The 13,862-nt window shown below is 37.7% G+C and overlaps 1 protein-coding gene across 1 annotated transcript in view; it reads right to left on the minus strand.

Annotated features, from left to right (window-relative positions):
• Positions 1–13,862, minus strand: part of hmcn2 (hemicentin 2) — a 99,250-nt gene that overhangs the window by 13,046 nt on the left and 72,342 nt on the right. The window contains exons 49-67 of the mRNA XM_052094072.1: positions 11,216–11,409; positions 10,982–11,063; positions 10,515–10,651; positions 10,270–10,411; positions 9,436–9,580; positions 9,214–9,341; positions 8,696–8,852; positions 8,147–8,268; positions 6,779–6,943; positions 6,561–6,668; positions 6,199–6,333; positions 5,416–5,550; positions 4,949–5,218; positions 4,107–4,297; positions 2,357–2,570; positions 2,100–2,234; positions 1,249–1,439; positions 1,078–1,159; positions 752–922 (exon numbers count right to left, since the gene is read on the minus strand). Of these exons, the coding sequence (XP_051950032.1) occupies positions 752–922; positions 1,078–1,159; positions 1,249–1,439; positions 2,100–2,234; positions 2,357–2,570; positions 4,107–4,297; positions 4,949–5,218; positions 5,416–5,550; positions 6,199–6,333; positions 6,561–6,668; positions 6,779–6,943; positions 8,147–8,268; positions 8,696–8,852; positions 9,214–9,341; positions 9,436–9,580; positions 10,270–10,411; positions 10,515–10,651; positions 10,982–11,063; positions 11,216–11,409 (2,904 nt within the window). The remainder of the gene's footprint in view (positions 1–751; positions 923–1,077; positions 1,160–1,248; positions 1,440–2,099; positions 2,235–2,356; positions 2,571–4,106; positions 4,298–4,948; positions 5,219–5,415; positions 5,551–6,198; positions 6,334–6,560; positions 6,669–6,778; positions 6,944–8,146; positions 8,269–8,695; positions 8,853–9,213; positions 9,342–9,435; positions 9,581–10,269; positions 10,412–10,514; positions 10,652–10,981; positions 11,064–11,215; positions 11,410–13,862) is intronic.

Here is a 13,862-nt window from a genome sequence, read left to right on the forward strand (position 1 = left end):
CAGAGCCTGCAAATCCCAAATTCTTTTTAAAGAAGTAATTGCCATAAGAAAAACCATCTTGAGAGTCTAACTGTAGTCTGGTCTAACTGTAGTCTGTCCACCGCTCGAGTAACCACCTTAAGCAATTCCTCAGCCGCTTTACTATCGTGCGAGGAATGCTCAGAGTTGGGTAGCTTGAAGTCCGCAGACTAAAGAGATTCAACGTCCCCCTCATGAAACAAAGAGGCGCCGGGGCACCCTTCAAGATCACGAGAAGGTGCAGCTGGATCTGAAGAGAGAGCGAGCGAGCGAAAGGGACGGACCCGTCTCTCGCTCCTCAGCTCAATTCTAACTCCTAACAGAGGAAAGTAGAAAGTTTTGACAGGGTTGAGAAGCACAACACACACAGAATGGTCTGAAGACAAAAGACCTGACAATGCACCTGTGGCGCATCTATTTATAGCCCCTGGTACCAGCGCATCCTGATGATGTCACCGGTAGAGGTTATAAATTCTAGTCAATTTAATTGACGTGTAGCACACATATTCACAGCTGGTCACTCCTAAAAGATGTTCCCAAAGCGCTAAATCAGCACAGCATCAAAGTGTAGCTTTTGATAGGGAACAGACTGCTGACACTCAAATGTCTGTCTCTTTGAGACTAGCGTTCTCACTCTAGAGGTCAGAAATGAAATGGTGTTCAATTAAGATTTTAAACGGCATGATTTGTTTTTGTTTTTAAGAAAACTATATTTGAATAAATGGAGATGTACCTGGACACAGTGAGGCCTGACATTTCCTTGAATCCACATTTGGACCCTCACACAATGGGCCCCCATTGGCTGGTGGTGGGTTGTTACAAAATCTTATTCGTTCGTGGATACCTTGCCCACAGGTGGCACTACATGGGCCCCATGCTTCCCAGTTTGAGTAGCCCCCTGGGACTACAACCACAGTATATAAAGAGAAAGTAACAATTAGTTTACACATACAATTGGGAATACAAAAAGGTATAAAATGGCTTTAATAAAACCAATGAAATGGAAATTCTGGTGACAAATGACTGAGATCTGATAAAAGCACTGATTTAATAATTTACCTTGTACTTTTAGAGATATGGTTCTTTCTGCAACACCTGCCTCACTTTCTGCAACACATCTGTACTCTCCTGAGTCCCCAATCTGGAGAACATGCAAAAATCTTTTTCCAGCAAACTAAAAGTACTAAATACTGCAACTTACACTAATAAACCTAATGATGAAGTGTTTACCGTGGCACTATAGAGAGCAAGAGAGCCATTGCGGAGGGTATGAAACCGAAGAGAGCCAAGTACGGGCTGGCCATCTTTGTGCCAGTGTAGGGAAGGGACTGGGTCTCCACTAACAGCACAGTCCAGCCTGGCTACTTTACCCTGCACTACAGTCTGAGTGGTGTGAGCCTCCCCTCTCAACACTGGAGGTACTGCAAAGACAGGTGCGGTTATACTGTTGATGGTACATCAATAGCAATAATATTGATGCCACAACATCATATAGAACATAGCAAAAACTACTACTTGGACAGTTCAGCCAGTTTTGAAGACATTATTTTACTGCACTGAAAAAGTTCAAACTGTTATGTCAAAATGTAAAATGCATGTCATGTGACATGTAGAATGAGACTATTTGATAACTGGCTTGGCAATCTTAAAACTTAAGCCATTTAACACAGTTTGTATGTTGGCATAATTACAGTGTTTTGGCTTTAAGCGTTAGGGCAGTATAAAGTGGTACACCAATATATCGGGTAGGCTGTTAAATTGGCTGATATTTGGCCATTTTGAAATGATGGCATTATTGGCTGATTAACAGAAGCAAAAACCATTTTTTGAAAAAAATTTCAATACTTTTCAAGTATCTTTGTGTAAGTAAATATTGCTTAAAAAGTTTCTTGTCTAAATTTCAGCATCTTAACTGTTATAATTTCATTTTTGTTGCCTATATCACATCTTGCCATTATATTGGCAATTGGATACTTTGCTCCAAAGTTATTGGCATCAGCCATTGAATAACTGATATCAACCACTATTATACATTATGGATACTTGTTTATAGACTTTCCAAAAAGTCAAAGAACGCTTACCTCTGACACGTACAAATGAGAGAGCCCGTATAGAGCCAACAGTGTTCTCTGCATTGCAGACATAGGTGCCGCCATCACTTAAAGTGACATTCTCAATAATTACTGAGCTTCTACCAGATCCATCAACACCTGCACCTGCAGGTAAACACAAAAAAAGAGCATTGTTGTGGCTCTGATGACAATATGAAGTCATACAGCTGCCAGCTCTCAGCAGAAATCAAGGTAAACAAAATAATCCAAGATAGATGCTCTCATACCTGTATAGGGCCTGTTGTTGGCTGTCCAGGTTATTGTGGGGGTTGGAGTACCCTGGGCATGGCAGGAAAGAGTGAGACTGTGACCTTTATTCACAGTCACATCACCAGGTAACTCTTTAAAAGCAGGTCTCATGTTGACTGACAGGCGAATGTCCCTTCGAGTTGTTCCAGCAGTGTTGGTAGCTACACAGGTGAACAGACCTGCATCACCAGCCTGCAGATAGACAAAATAACATCATAAAAGCATACACAGGTTATTTTAACAGATTATTTTAACTAATACACTTACTTAGCACTTCATTAGAAACACGTGTACACCTACTTATTCATGCAATTATCTAATCAGCCAATCGTGTGGCAGCAGTACGGTGCATAAAACATGCAGATATGGGTCAGGAGCATCAGTTAATGTTAACAACAACCATCAGAATGGGGAACATTTTTTATCTCAGTGATTTTGACCGTGGCATGATTGTTGGTGCCAGACAGGCTGGTTTGAGTATTTCTGTAACTGCTGATCTTCTGGGATTTTCACACACAACAGTTCAACGGAGATTGGCTAGACTGGTTTGAGCTAACAGAAAAGCTACGGCAACTCAGATAATCACTCTGTACAATTTTAGTGAGCAGAATAGCATCTCAGAATGCACAAAATGTTGAATCTTGAGGCAGATGGTCTACAACAGCAGAAGACCATGTCGGGCACTTTATAAGGACCATAGTGTTCCTAATAAAGTGCTTAGTAAGTGTACTTACTGCGTGTAAGTATTAAAAATTAACTTTGAGGCAATTATTAAGAGGTAATTATTTGCATTTTTTAAGATTATGTGGACACTTTTTTTTAAGCTATATAAAAACACGCAACATGATACCCATTTATGTCAAATATTTCAGTTGAAATATATATATTTTTTTTTATTATTTATCTGAGGAATTATGGTTATTACTCATAAAATCAAATCAACACCAAATATAAAATTAGCTATACATAACGCACTAGATCAGGCCTAGAATAGAATATTATGAAACGCATAATATTTGAATTTAAATGTATCTTATTTTATGTACCGTTATATGTATCAAATATATTCTATAAAGTAAAACACACACACACACACACACACACACACACACACACACACACACACACACACACTTTTTATGTAAGCATGCGTTAAACGGACGTCTTCGGCTGTTACATCACATCTCTGTTTTGCAGGCAGTGGATCAGGAGAGACAGCGGGAGGAGGAAAGTGGTGTCCACTTAACGCTTGATATGCATTAATTAGTAATGACATTTCTTGAGTGGGCCCAAATGCATTTAATACATGCATTAGTTGATAAGATGAATGATCAGATCGCAGAGCTAACATATGTCTCTAAAAATTAGGCTAATAGTTTTCTTTAATTTTGTTGTTATTTAAATGTAAATGTGGGCTGACCAATTACTGCAATTGCTGCAGAGCTAAATCATGAAGTAATCATATAAATGATAAAGATAAAGTGAGCCATTGAACTGTTGCTGAACTGAAAATCCAGTATGAAGCATTCTGTCTGCAATAATTAACAGTGTATTAAAGTATACTGTATATGCATATATAAAGCCTATGTCAGTCCTATATATATAGATTACAGTTAAGCCAGTGATAACAACAATTAAGTAACTATGGAATTTAACTGCATAATGTTAAATAACAGTTTGTGCACAGCCCTAAGGACATATAAAGTATACACACATGCACATACTGACCTCTGCCCTTTCGATAATCAGTTCTCCTGACCTCAGTAGAGTGAATTTGCCTGACAGGTTTGGCACTGGGACTCCTTGTTTCTCCCAGCTAACTCTGGGCTCTGGAAGCCCCTGAGCTGCACATGGCAACAGTGCTTGAAAACCCTGGATAACTGACATCTCTGTCTGGCCAACAGAAATCTGGGGTGGGACTAAGGAGGAGAAACAAATACAAAATGTAGGTAAAATTCTATGTCGATTCCGTTAATAGGTACTAATATTGCTTATCCTCAAAACCACAGTTTCCTTTATGTACAAACTGAATGCTATGGATAAGTCCTGTGAAGTCAGTTTTATTTGAATGGCACTTTTTACAATCCTTGAAATGTCCAAACATTTTGTAAATCAATTTCAAGGTTTTTCGTTTAAATGTATGAGAATGTATTTGGGAAAGTGTACATTTTTAGTGCTGTATCTTGTCACCATTTCTTTTAAGTTTTTCAGCATTTTCGTCTTTTTTCTTCACTAGTTCATTTTAAATGTCCTGCGGTGGGACAAAAATACAACTATTCAAAGTAGTCTCTCAATTAATATGGTAATAAAAACTGTGTGTAATAACTATAAATTAGCAAAATATTTAGATGGAGTATCCTGTAGGACATGTCTACTTCTCAAAAGTAGTTCATGTCGGCTACCTACACATGTTTTATAGCAGCTTTACAGAAAAAAGTTCACTTGATACTCCCAGTGAGCAAAATAAAAGTTAATAAAATCCTCAAAACTATCATGAACATCAGATGATGCTCACAAAGATTTATAACAAACATAAAACAGTTGTTCTCTATGTTTTGAATAGAACTCACTTTGCAGAAACAGTCTAACGTCTTGGCTAGCTTTTCCAACATTATTTTGGGCTGAGCAGGTATAGATTCCTGCATCGCTACGTTGAGTGGCGGTAATGTGTATGGTGCCGTTGGAGAACAATCTCTGGTGTGTACCCTCCACCACAGGCCTACGCTCCCTGTGCCAGGTCACCTCTGGCTTTGGCTGGCCATCTGCAGTGCACTCCAGGCTGACTGGCTGGCCAAGAACTGCGGTGTACTCCAGACGAGGCACAGACAGCACTGGAGGAACTGTCATTAAAACAGTGAGATAACTCAGTGATCACTCAGTAGTCATTTTATTTTGTTGATTGTTTGAAGTCACTTTTCAGATCACTATTCAGATTACTGAGCTTAGATTGTCTTATTTGATTACATTCTTTTATGACAAAAAACATACAATTGAACGGTTGCATAAAGGCAGACTTAGTACACTAAACATGACATACCTTGCAAAACTAGATGAGTCCGTCCCAAAGCAGTGCCTGCTTCATTCTGTGCCAGGCACTGGTATGTTCCAGCATCTCCAAGAGTTACCCGTGAGAACTTCAAAGCTCCATTGGAGAGTAATGTGAGTCTATGACCTGAAAAAAGTACCCATTTCCATGGTAAATACTGTATGCTGGACAATTATGATGCTTGGCACATTTAACAGTGTAAACACAAAGCTGAATTTAAAAGGTGTATATTGAATTTAAAGATTGAATGTTCCAGAACGTTCATACATTTTTCCTGTTTTATAATGCTAGATGACATTTTCATTGTATAGATGCAAGAGAGTGCTAACATTCCAAACTAGAACAATTACTGAATAAGGATTTTTAAAAATCATTCAAATACATATTGATTTGCTAATGAAGCATTCAATTTGTGAGTGTTCAGATCTGTGAACCAGTTTGGCTGATTCATTGAAATGAACTGATCCATGAGAACGATTTGCTCACAAATCAGACACTACAATTGCTTGCAAGTAAAGTTTACTCTACTAAAGAGCAATATGTAGCCTATGGAATATTTTAAAGCAGAGCATAACTACAGAAATATATATTCAACATTGAAATCTCCCTGGCTTTTCCATAACTTTAAAGAGCATTCTAGCTTCCATGACTTTTCCGGGCCTGGAAAACATTTAAAAAATGTCACATCTCCAGGTTTCCCATGATCATTTCAGACCAGCAATCTTTGTGTCACCTGTCCAGTACTTTTAAACACTAAGCTACCACCAAACCAACCTGCTGTAATAGGAACACCTTCTCGTTGCCATGTAATGGTGGGCCTAGGGAATCCATGTACTTCACAGGGTAAAACCACAGAGTGGTGTAACACAACCTGAACATCCTCTGGCATGGGCCTAATCTCTGGAGGCTCTAAAAACACAAATGCACAAACAACAAAAGTAAACAGATATTTTTAGTAATTAAAACCTGAATTACCTACAGAAAAGACCAGTTTACACAAGCATGGATTTCCATTCAAAATATGCTGGTATTTTCAACAGGGAAGGTTGCTTTTCATTATGAAGAAGTTTTCAATTTATTGAATAATCACTTTTAAAGCCTAGGTTAACTATGTTACTATATCATGTGGATCTTACCCTGCACAGTAAGAGTAATGTGTTTGTAAGCCACTCCAACTGAGTTGCGGGCTGAGCAGGTATATTTGCCTGCATGGCTAGGTGTTACAGCCAGGATCTCAAGAGCACCTACATCACAATGGAAAAACTATGATTACCACAGCATAAGAATATAGAAATACCCAAATGACAACTGGAAGTCTTAAAAAGTATGCAGACAGTGTTTGTTTAAGATTCACCTGTGGGCAGTACTCTGTAACTGCCCCCTCGAGCGCCCAGCTGCATCCAGTTCTTGTTCCAGCTTATAACTGGCTCTGGCCGCCCCGTAGCATGACATGGCAACACGACAGGGGACATTTTAACAGCTGTAACACTGCTAACATCATCTTTAATTACAGGAGGAACTGAAAAATATGGAGAAAACAATACGAGTTCACTATATGCTTCAAAATATTCAGTCAAGCGTAATCTGCATAAAAATGACGGTAGAGCTTTTCTCAGAACTAAATTTTATGAGCCAGGATTGCAATTAATTTACCAAGTGCAGTCAAGGGAATTTTTAGTGTATGTCTGAAGTCAGTTCCCCTCAAGGATACACAGGTATTCTAGCAGAATAACAACAGGATTAGTTTATCACATTAACTATGGACATATTCCACTTATGTCTGACAACCCGAAAGTACAAAATATGTTTTGTTTTCATGTTGAAAATTACAAACTAATACTACACTGGAAAGTGTGTTTTTGTCATATTTATTTCAAATAAATTGCACTTGGATTGATATTTTGGTTTAATGCATTAAGTGTGGCTTCATTGTCCAAATACTTGTTGAAGCGACTTATGAGCAGGGTTGGGAGGGTTACTTTTGAAATTACTTCTTCAGCACTTGTTTTTTCATTTGTTTTGACTATAAAAACTCTGCAGTACAGTAAGACAAAATACACATGATAAAAATACATTCACTGAAAAACCTAATTATCTTAAGCAGTGTTGTTCCTAAAACAAGATAAATCAAACTGACCTTGTTTTAATGATTTCGATATTTTTACAGGAAAACAATACAAAAATGATTATCAAGAATATGATTTGTGCCCTAATATCAAAGGTCTTACTAGTAAAAAAGAAATTATGATCCAACGTGAATTTTCTTAAAAAATAAAATAAATATGAACGTGCCTGGTAACGTGCATGTAAAATGGCTAGACATAGCATTTTAGCTTAGCATAAAACTGAGAATTTACACAAGGTTTATTTCAATTTCTTCTACACATCATAAGAAAGTGTTTCATCATTTATATGGATAAATGTTTTCCATCTGAAAGGACTAAATATTAAATGAAACAAATGACAATTAAATGCAAAGTAATCTCTTCAGTAATCAAAATACTTTTTGAATGTAGCTATTCTAATTAACAATTATTTAAATTGTAACTGTAGTGGAATACAGTTACTTATATTTTGTATTTTAAATACATAATCCCATTACATGTATTCCGTTACTCCCCAACACTGCTTATGAGTATGTATTTTACATCAATAAACACAATCATCATTAAATATGTTACACAATAAATGAAAAGACAGGATTGAAATCTCCAACTCAAACCTTGAAGAATGACCTCAATGACCCTTCGCTCTTCTCCAACTTCATTGGTCACTGTGCACTCAAAGTAACCCTCATCTTCTTTAGATGGGGTGGGGATGACCAGAGAGCCAGAGGACATTAATCTTCAAAACAAAACCATTTGGAAAGATTTGTCAACCTTACAATAGTAAAAAATATAATTGTATTTTAAAGTCTGTTGTGTTCAGATCAAACCATACACAAATAATGGAACATCTCTTAGTGGTACATGTATGTGTATATAAAAACTGTAAAAGTAAGTCTGGCACAGATTCCTCTAGAATAATTCCAAACATTGTTACTGCATGCAAAGTATGTTTTTGCATTCACTGTAATAATGAAATAAATATGCTTGGCAGATGGGTATTTATTCAAATAAATCCTGTTTGTACAAATTATAACCGGCAACACCAAGGAAGGCATAACATCTAGATTACTGACATTTTTAATAAATGTAATTAGCCAAAACACTACATCTATTAAGGAATCAAATCAACTGTAAAATCAGTGTTGTACTGTAGCAGTGCACACCTGTAAGTGCCAGACTGAAGATCCACATTGAGGGGTGTGCCATTCCTCTTCCAGCTTACCTGAGGGGCAGGTATGCCTGTGCTCTCACAACTTAACACTGCTCTCTGACCTGTGACTACTGTTACATTAAATGGGCCGGGTCTGATCGAGGGTCCCACTGGAAGGTTAAATGAAAACAGTAAAGACACAAATTAGCCCTGGTGATACTGCCAGTATAAGACATCTTCATTTCATTGATTGTTTTTAAATGTTTTTGGATTAATAGCAACATTACAAATACACTCTTATCTTTTATGCATGATAAAAAGAAAAGTTGCTGCCTAAATAACTCAGTAATGAGGTTAGTCAAAATGGCATCATTCCTCTTTAGTACAGAGATAAAAAGTGTTAAGCCAAGTTAGGAATGGCATACTACCATACTACTCATCCTATTTCTCCCATAGACAGACATGGAATAAGTAGTAGGCGTAGTATGGGTAGTATGCCATTTCGAACTCGCCTTTAGTGTTTTGCAGTACCATAGACTCTCAAGTCCATGCCACGATGGTCTGATCCTGCTTGGTTAGATACACTGCAAAAGTAACGTCCAGCATCAAACAACTGCACTGCCTCTATATGCAAAGAGCCCTCTGACATCAAAGTGAATCTGCATGCAGAGAGATTGAATTCAGTTGGTGAGCACCTTTAAAGAAAAATCAATTGAGCCAGCTGAGAATATTTGCTTGAGGTTTGAAGCTTACCTTTTATTGTGAAGTGGGATTGGGCCACCATCTTTCCTCCATAAGACAGATGAGGAAGGCCCTCCTTCCACCTCACATGGCAGCACTGCATCCTGATTGACATGCGCTACGATCAGTGAGCTGCCCTCTCTGATGACTGGCGGTACTGGGTGAACATAACAATAAGCTGTTTTTTCTACGTAAGAGGTTAAAGTCTTTGTTTAAGAACTGACAACATTACTGTATGCTTAGCTTACAAAAAATCATATGAATTTAAGGGACAGTTCACCAAAAAATACAATATTTTTTTCAGTGGGACACAAAAATCTTTTGGAGAATGTTCACACAATTCTTTTCCATACAACAAAAAGCATATAGTGACCAGGGGCAGTCAAGCTCCGAAAAGGATAAAAAAAGCACCATAAGACATGCAAGAACCAATGTTATTTGGCATCATTTATGTAAAATCTAGCATAATGCATCTTCACATGCCAAATTTTAATATGCACATGCACAAATGTTTAAACTGGCAAGATTTTCAGCAATTAACTACTTAATTTCAGTCTGTTCCTCATATAAAGCTATCAAATGGCTTTAAAAAACATGGAATATTGTGCAAGAGTCATAAGGACTATTTTTATGGTACATTTATGGTCCTTTTTTGTGCCTTATGGTCCATTTTGGATCCTTATTTGCTTTTGTTTTGTGGAAAGAGCAACATGAACATTATTTAAGACATCTCCTTTTGTATGGATGCAACTAAATTCATAAAGGTTTGGAACAACACAAGGGTGAGTAAATAATAACAGAATTTTCATTTTAAAGCCACTGATTCTGTTATATACACAAACTTACAGAGAATCTCTACAGAAAAGAATAGACTATTGCTGCCAGCAATATTGGTGGCCACACAGCTGTATTGTCCACGATCATGGGTCCTGACATCTTCAATTTCCAGGTACTGTCCACCAGCAACTGTCTGAATTCGACCATCCAGCTAAGGGAGAGCAAACAGAAAAACAAGATTAATTTAATGTAAAAGTGGCATGATGGTTTTAATATTCTTTGTTTTGTCCTGAAGTACATGAACCTGTCTTCACCTGTATTTTGACATCATCCTTGTACCACTCAATATCTGGTAGAGGGTCACTGTCGGTTTGACACTCCAGTGTCAAGTGACCTTTGGCAGGCACTGACAAAGTTCTGATGTCGCTGGAGCCAAGCAAAGTGGGTGGAACTAAAAGGGATAAGAAAAAAAGCAGACACAACTATTAAAACTGTGGGTTAAAATTATTCTGCTAAAAAGATCAGCATGAATTTGGTAACCAATTTGGTAACCAATTTAGAAACCATACTGGTTTATACTGGTGAGTGCTGGTCTGGAGCTGGTCTAGCCCATGGACCAGCAAAATTAATTGAGCAAGATGATTGAACAAAATACGTCTGCTTGTTGAGGTATAAAAAAAGTAGTCGGGACACGAGAACACTAGCATTCAAAACACCACATATACTGGTGACCTGATATGTTGGTCTTTGTAACAGGACGAATGGCTCTAGGTTTACTCACGTTGAACGCGCACCCAGTGGTTCCTACCATCTTCTCCTGCTGGACTACTGGCAAGACAGGTATAAAGACCTGCATCCTCCACCTTCATAACAGCACATTGGCACAATAACAAAGTTTCACACAAATGGAAAACTTATATACATCTCAAAAAGACAAAAGTTAAATTGGATAAGAATGGTTTGCAATGTCTTTTTGGACTTTGTTGCATTGTTTTATATTAAGAATTCTAACCACCTGAACTTTATTGATACTGAGAAGCTGTCCATCTTTCTGTATTATTGCAGTGCTGTCCTGTAGGGGGCGCCCATCTTTTAGCCAGCTGAGAGTAGGAGGGGGGAAACCCGTAGTAATGCACTCTAACTCTATGACACTGTCCACAGCAACCAGCAGCTCCTCAGGGGATGAAGAGCCAGAGATTTTGGGGGGCTCTGACATAGGGAAATGCATCATCAGATTTGAGTAACAAGATCTCCCTGCTTAAAAAGCATCAATTTCCATGAAGGCCCAGGATGAAACCCACACAACACACTAAGCTCCTGGCATTTTTACATTGATACATCTGCCTTAAATGGAGAGTTCACCCACAAATGAAAATGATCTCATCATTTACTCACCCTCATGCATCCCAAATGTGTGTGACTTTCTTTCTTCAGCAGAACATAAATTAAGAATTTTATAAGAATATCTCAGCTCTGTTGGTTCATACAATGAAAGTGAATGGTGACCAGACATTTGAAGCTCCAAAAATCACAAAAAGGCCACATAAAGGTAATCCAGAAGACTCCAGTGTTTAAATCCATATCTTCAGAAGTTCGATGTGAGTGAGAAACAGATCAATATGTAAGTCATTATTTTACTATAAAAATCTTAATATCACTCAATTTCACTTTCAAAATGTGAAAGTGAAAGTAGAGATTTACATAAAAAAGGACTTAAATGCTGATCTATTTCTAACTCACACCTATCATATCACTTCTAAAGACATGGATTAAACCACTGGAGTCATTTGGATTACTTTTATGTGGCCTTTTTGTGATTTGTGGGGCTTCAAAATTAATCTGAGGTTCTGTGTTTGTGTTCTGCAGAAGATAAAAATGTCACACACATTTTGGAATGGCATGTGGGTGAGTAAATTATGAGAGAATTTTTGGGTGAACTATCCCTTTAAAGGTGCATTCAGTAATATTTATGTTAATGTTGTGCAGACATCTAGCAGCATTGATGCAGTATCATGTAAAAATAGAAGTTCTCAGTTTACAATGTCATTGTAAAAATGTAGTCATAATTAATGAATTCTGCAAGTGAAAGCATCCAATTACAAAAGGATTATTGAGATGCAGCTGGTCATTTGATCTCAACATGGCAGTGCTTATGAATGTGCACCCACCCAGCACCATATGGTGAATAATATACTGATATAACTAGGGTCTTCATCTCAGGTGAGTGTACAATATTATAAACATATTTTATTTTAACTACTATTCTACTAAGCCATAAGATAAGATAAGATACAATATACTTTAATGTCCCCCGGGGTGGGGGGGGGGAATTTGTCTTGGGCTACAGTCACTGCGACACACACTTACAACAAACCACATAAAATATACACTGAGTATAGACAATACAAACATGCTTCATTACACTGTACCGTGAAAACACACAGTGGGAATAAAAAGTGTACTAGTAGGTAGCAGTTATTTGTTACTGTTTAGCATCTTAATGGCAGCTGGCATGAATGAGATTTTATACCTCTTTAACCTGCATTTCGGCATCCTATATCGTTTACCTGAGGGTAACAACTCTAGTTCCTTATTGAGAATGTGGGTTGGGTCATCCAGAATCTTATGTGCCTCCCTGAGCACAGATTTTTCGTACAATGACTGTAGGTAGCACTGTTCTTGGTAACCTACAATTCTAAAAGCTGTACTGATCAGACGCCCCAACTTGGATTTAAACTGAACTGAAAGATTACCATACCAGGTCTGCATGCTATAACGTATCACACTCTCTAAAATCATTTTAAAAAACAGAAACAGGAGTTTGCTATTGACACATTACAATCTTAGCCTTCTTAAAAAGTACATCCTTTGTTGCAACCTGGCGCAAAGATTTTCAACATGAATGTGCCAGGTAAGGGAACAATCAATAAAAACACCCAGATACTTATATGACGTAACCTGATGTATTGGTGTATTGTGAATAAGTACAGGATTATGTTCACTGATTGATCTTGGGTCAAATATCATCTCCTCTGTTTTAGTGATGTTAACCATCAAATGGTGAGCATCACACCAGTCCACAAACTGTTTTATTTCTGAATGGTAGGAGACTGTGTCTTGGTCTCGATACAATAAGTTAAGGATAGCAGTATCATCAGAGCATTTGACAATGTAATTGTGTGGATATTTACTCACACATTGATTGGTATAAATATTAAAAAGGACAGGGGAGCTCACACAACCCTGTGGTGCCCCTGTGCTGATGGATTTGGGGTCTGAGACTGCCTGGTGTACTTTAACATATTGTGTCCTATTAGTTAAAAATGAGTAATACCATTCAACGATAAAAGAGCTTACACCCATATTTTTAAGTGTCTCTAGTAAAATAACTGGCTGAATCGTGTTGAAGGCCGAACTAAAATCTATAAAAAGTACGCGTGCGTAGGCCTTCGGGTCCTCCAAATGCTTTAGGACTAAATGGGTGATGCTACTTATAGCGTCATCTGTACTCCTACCCCGTTTATAGGCAAACTGCCAGGGATCTAACCTCTTATTGACCTCAGTTTTTAAAAGAGACCCCATATATTTCTCAAAACATTTCATTACAATGGATGTCAAAGCTACTGGTCTAAAATCATTGTTCTCCTTGGGACAAGGTTTCT

This window comes from Xyrauchen texanus, chromosome 27 (assembly GCF_025860055.1).
Source record: "Xyrauchen texanus isolate HMW12.3.18 chromosome 27, RBS_HiC_50CHRs, whole genome shotgun sequence".
NCBI classification, from domain to species: domain Eukaryota; kingdom Metazoa; phylum Chordata; class Actinopteri; order Cypriniformes; family Catostomidae; genus Xyrauchen; species Xyrauchen texanus.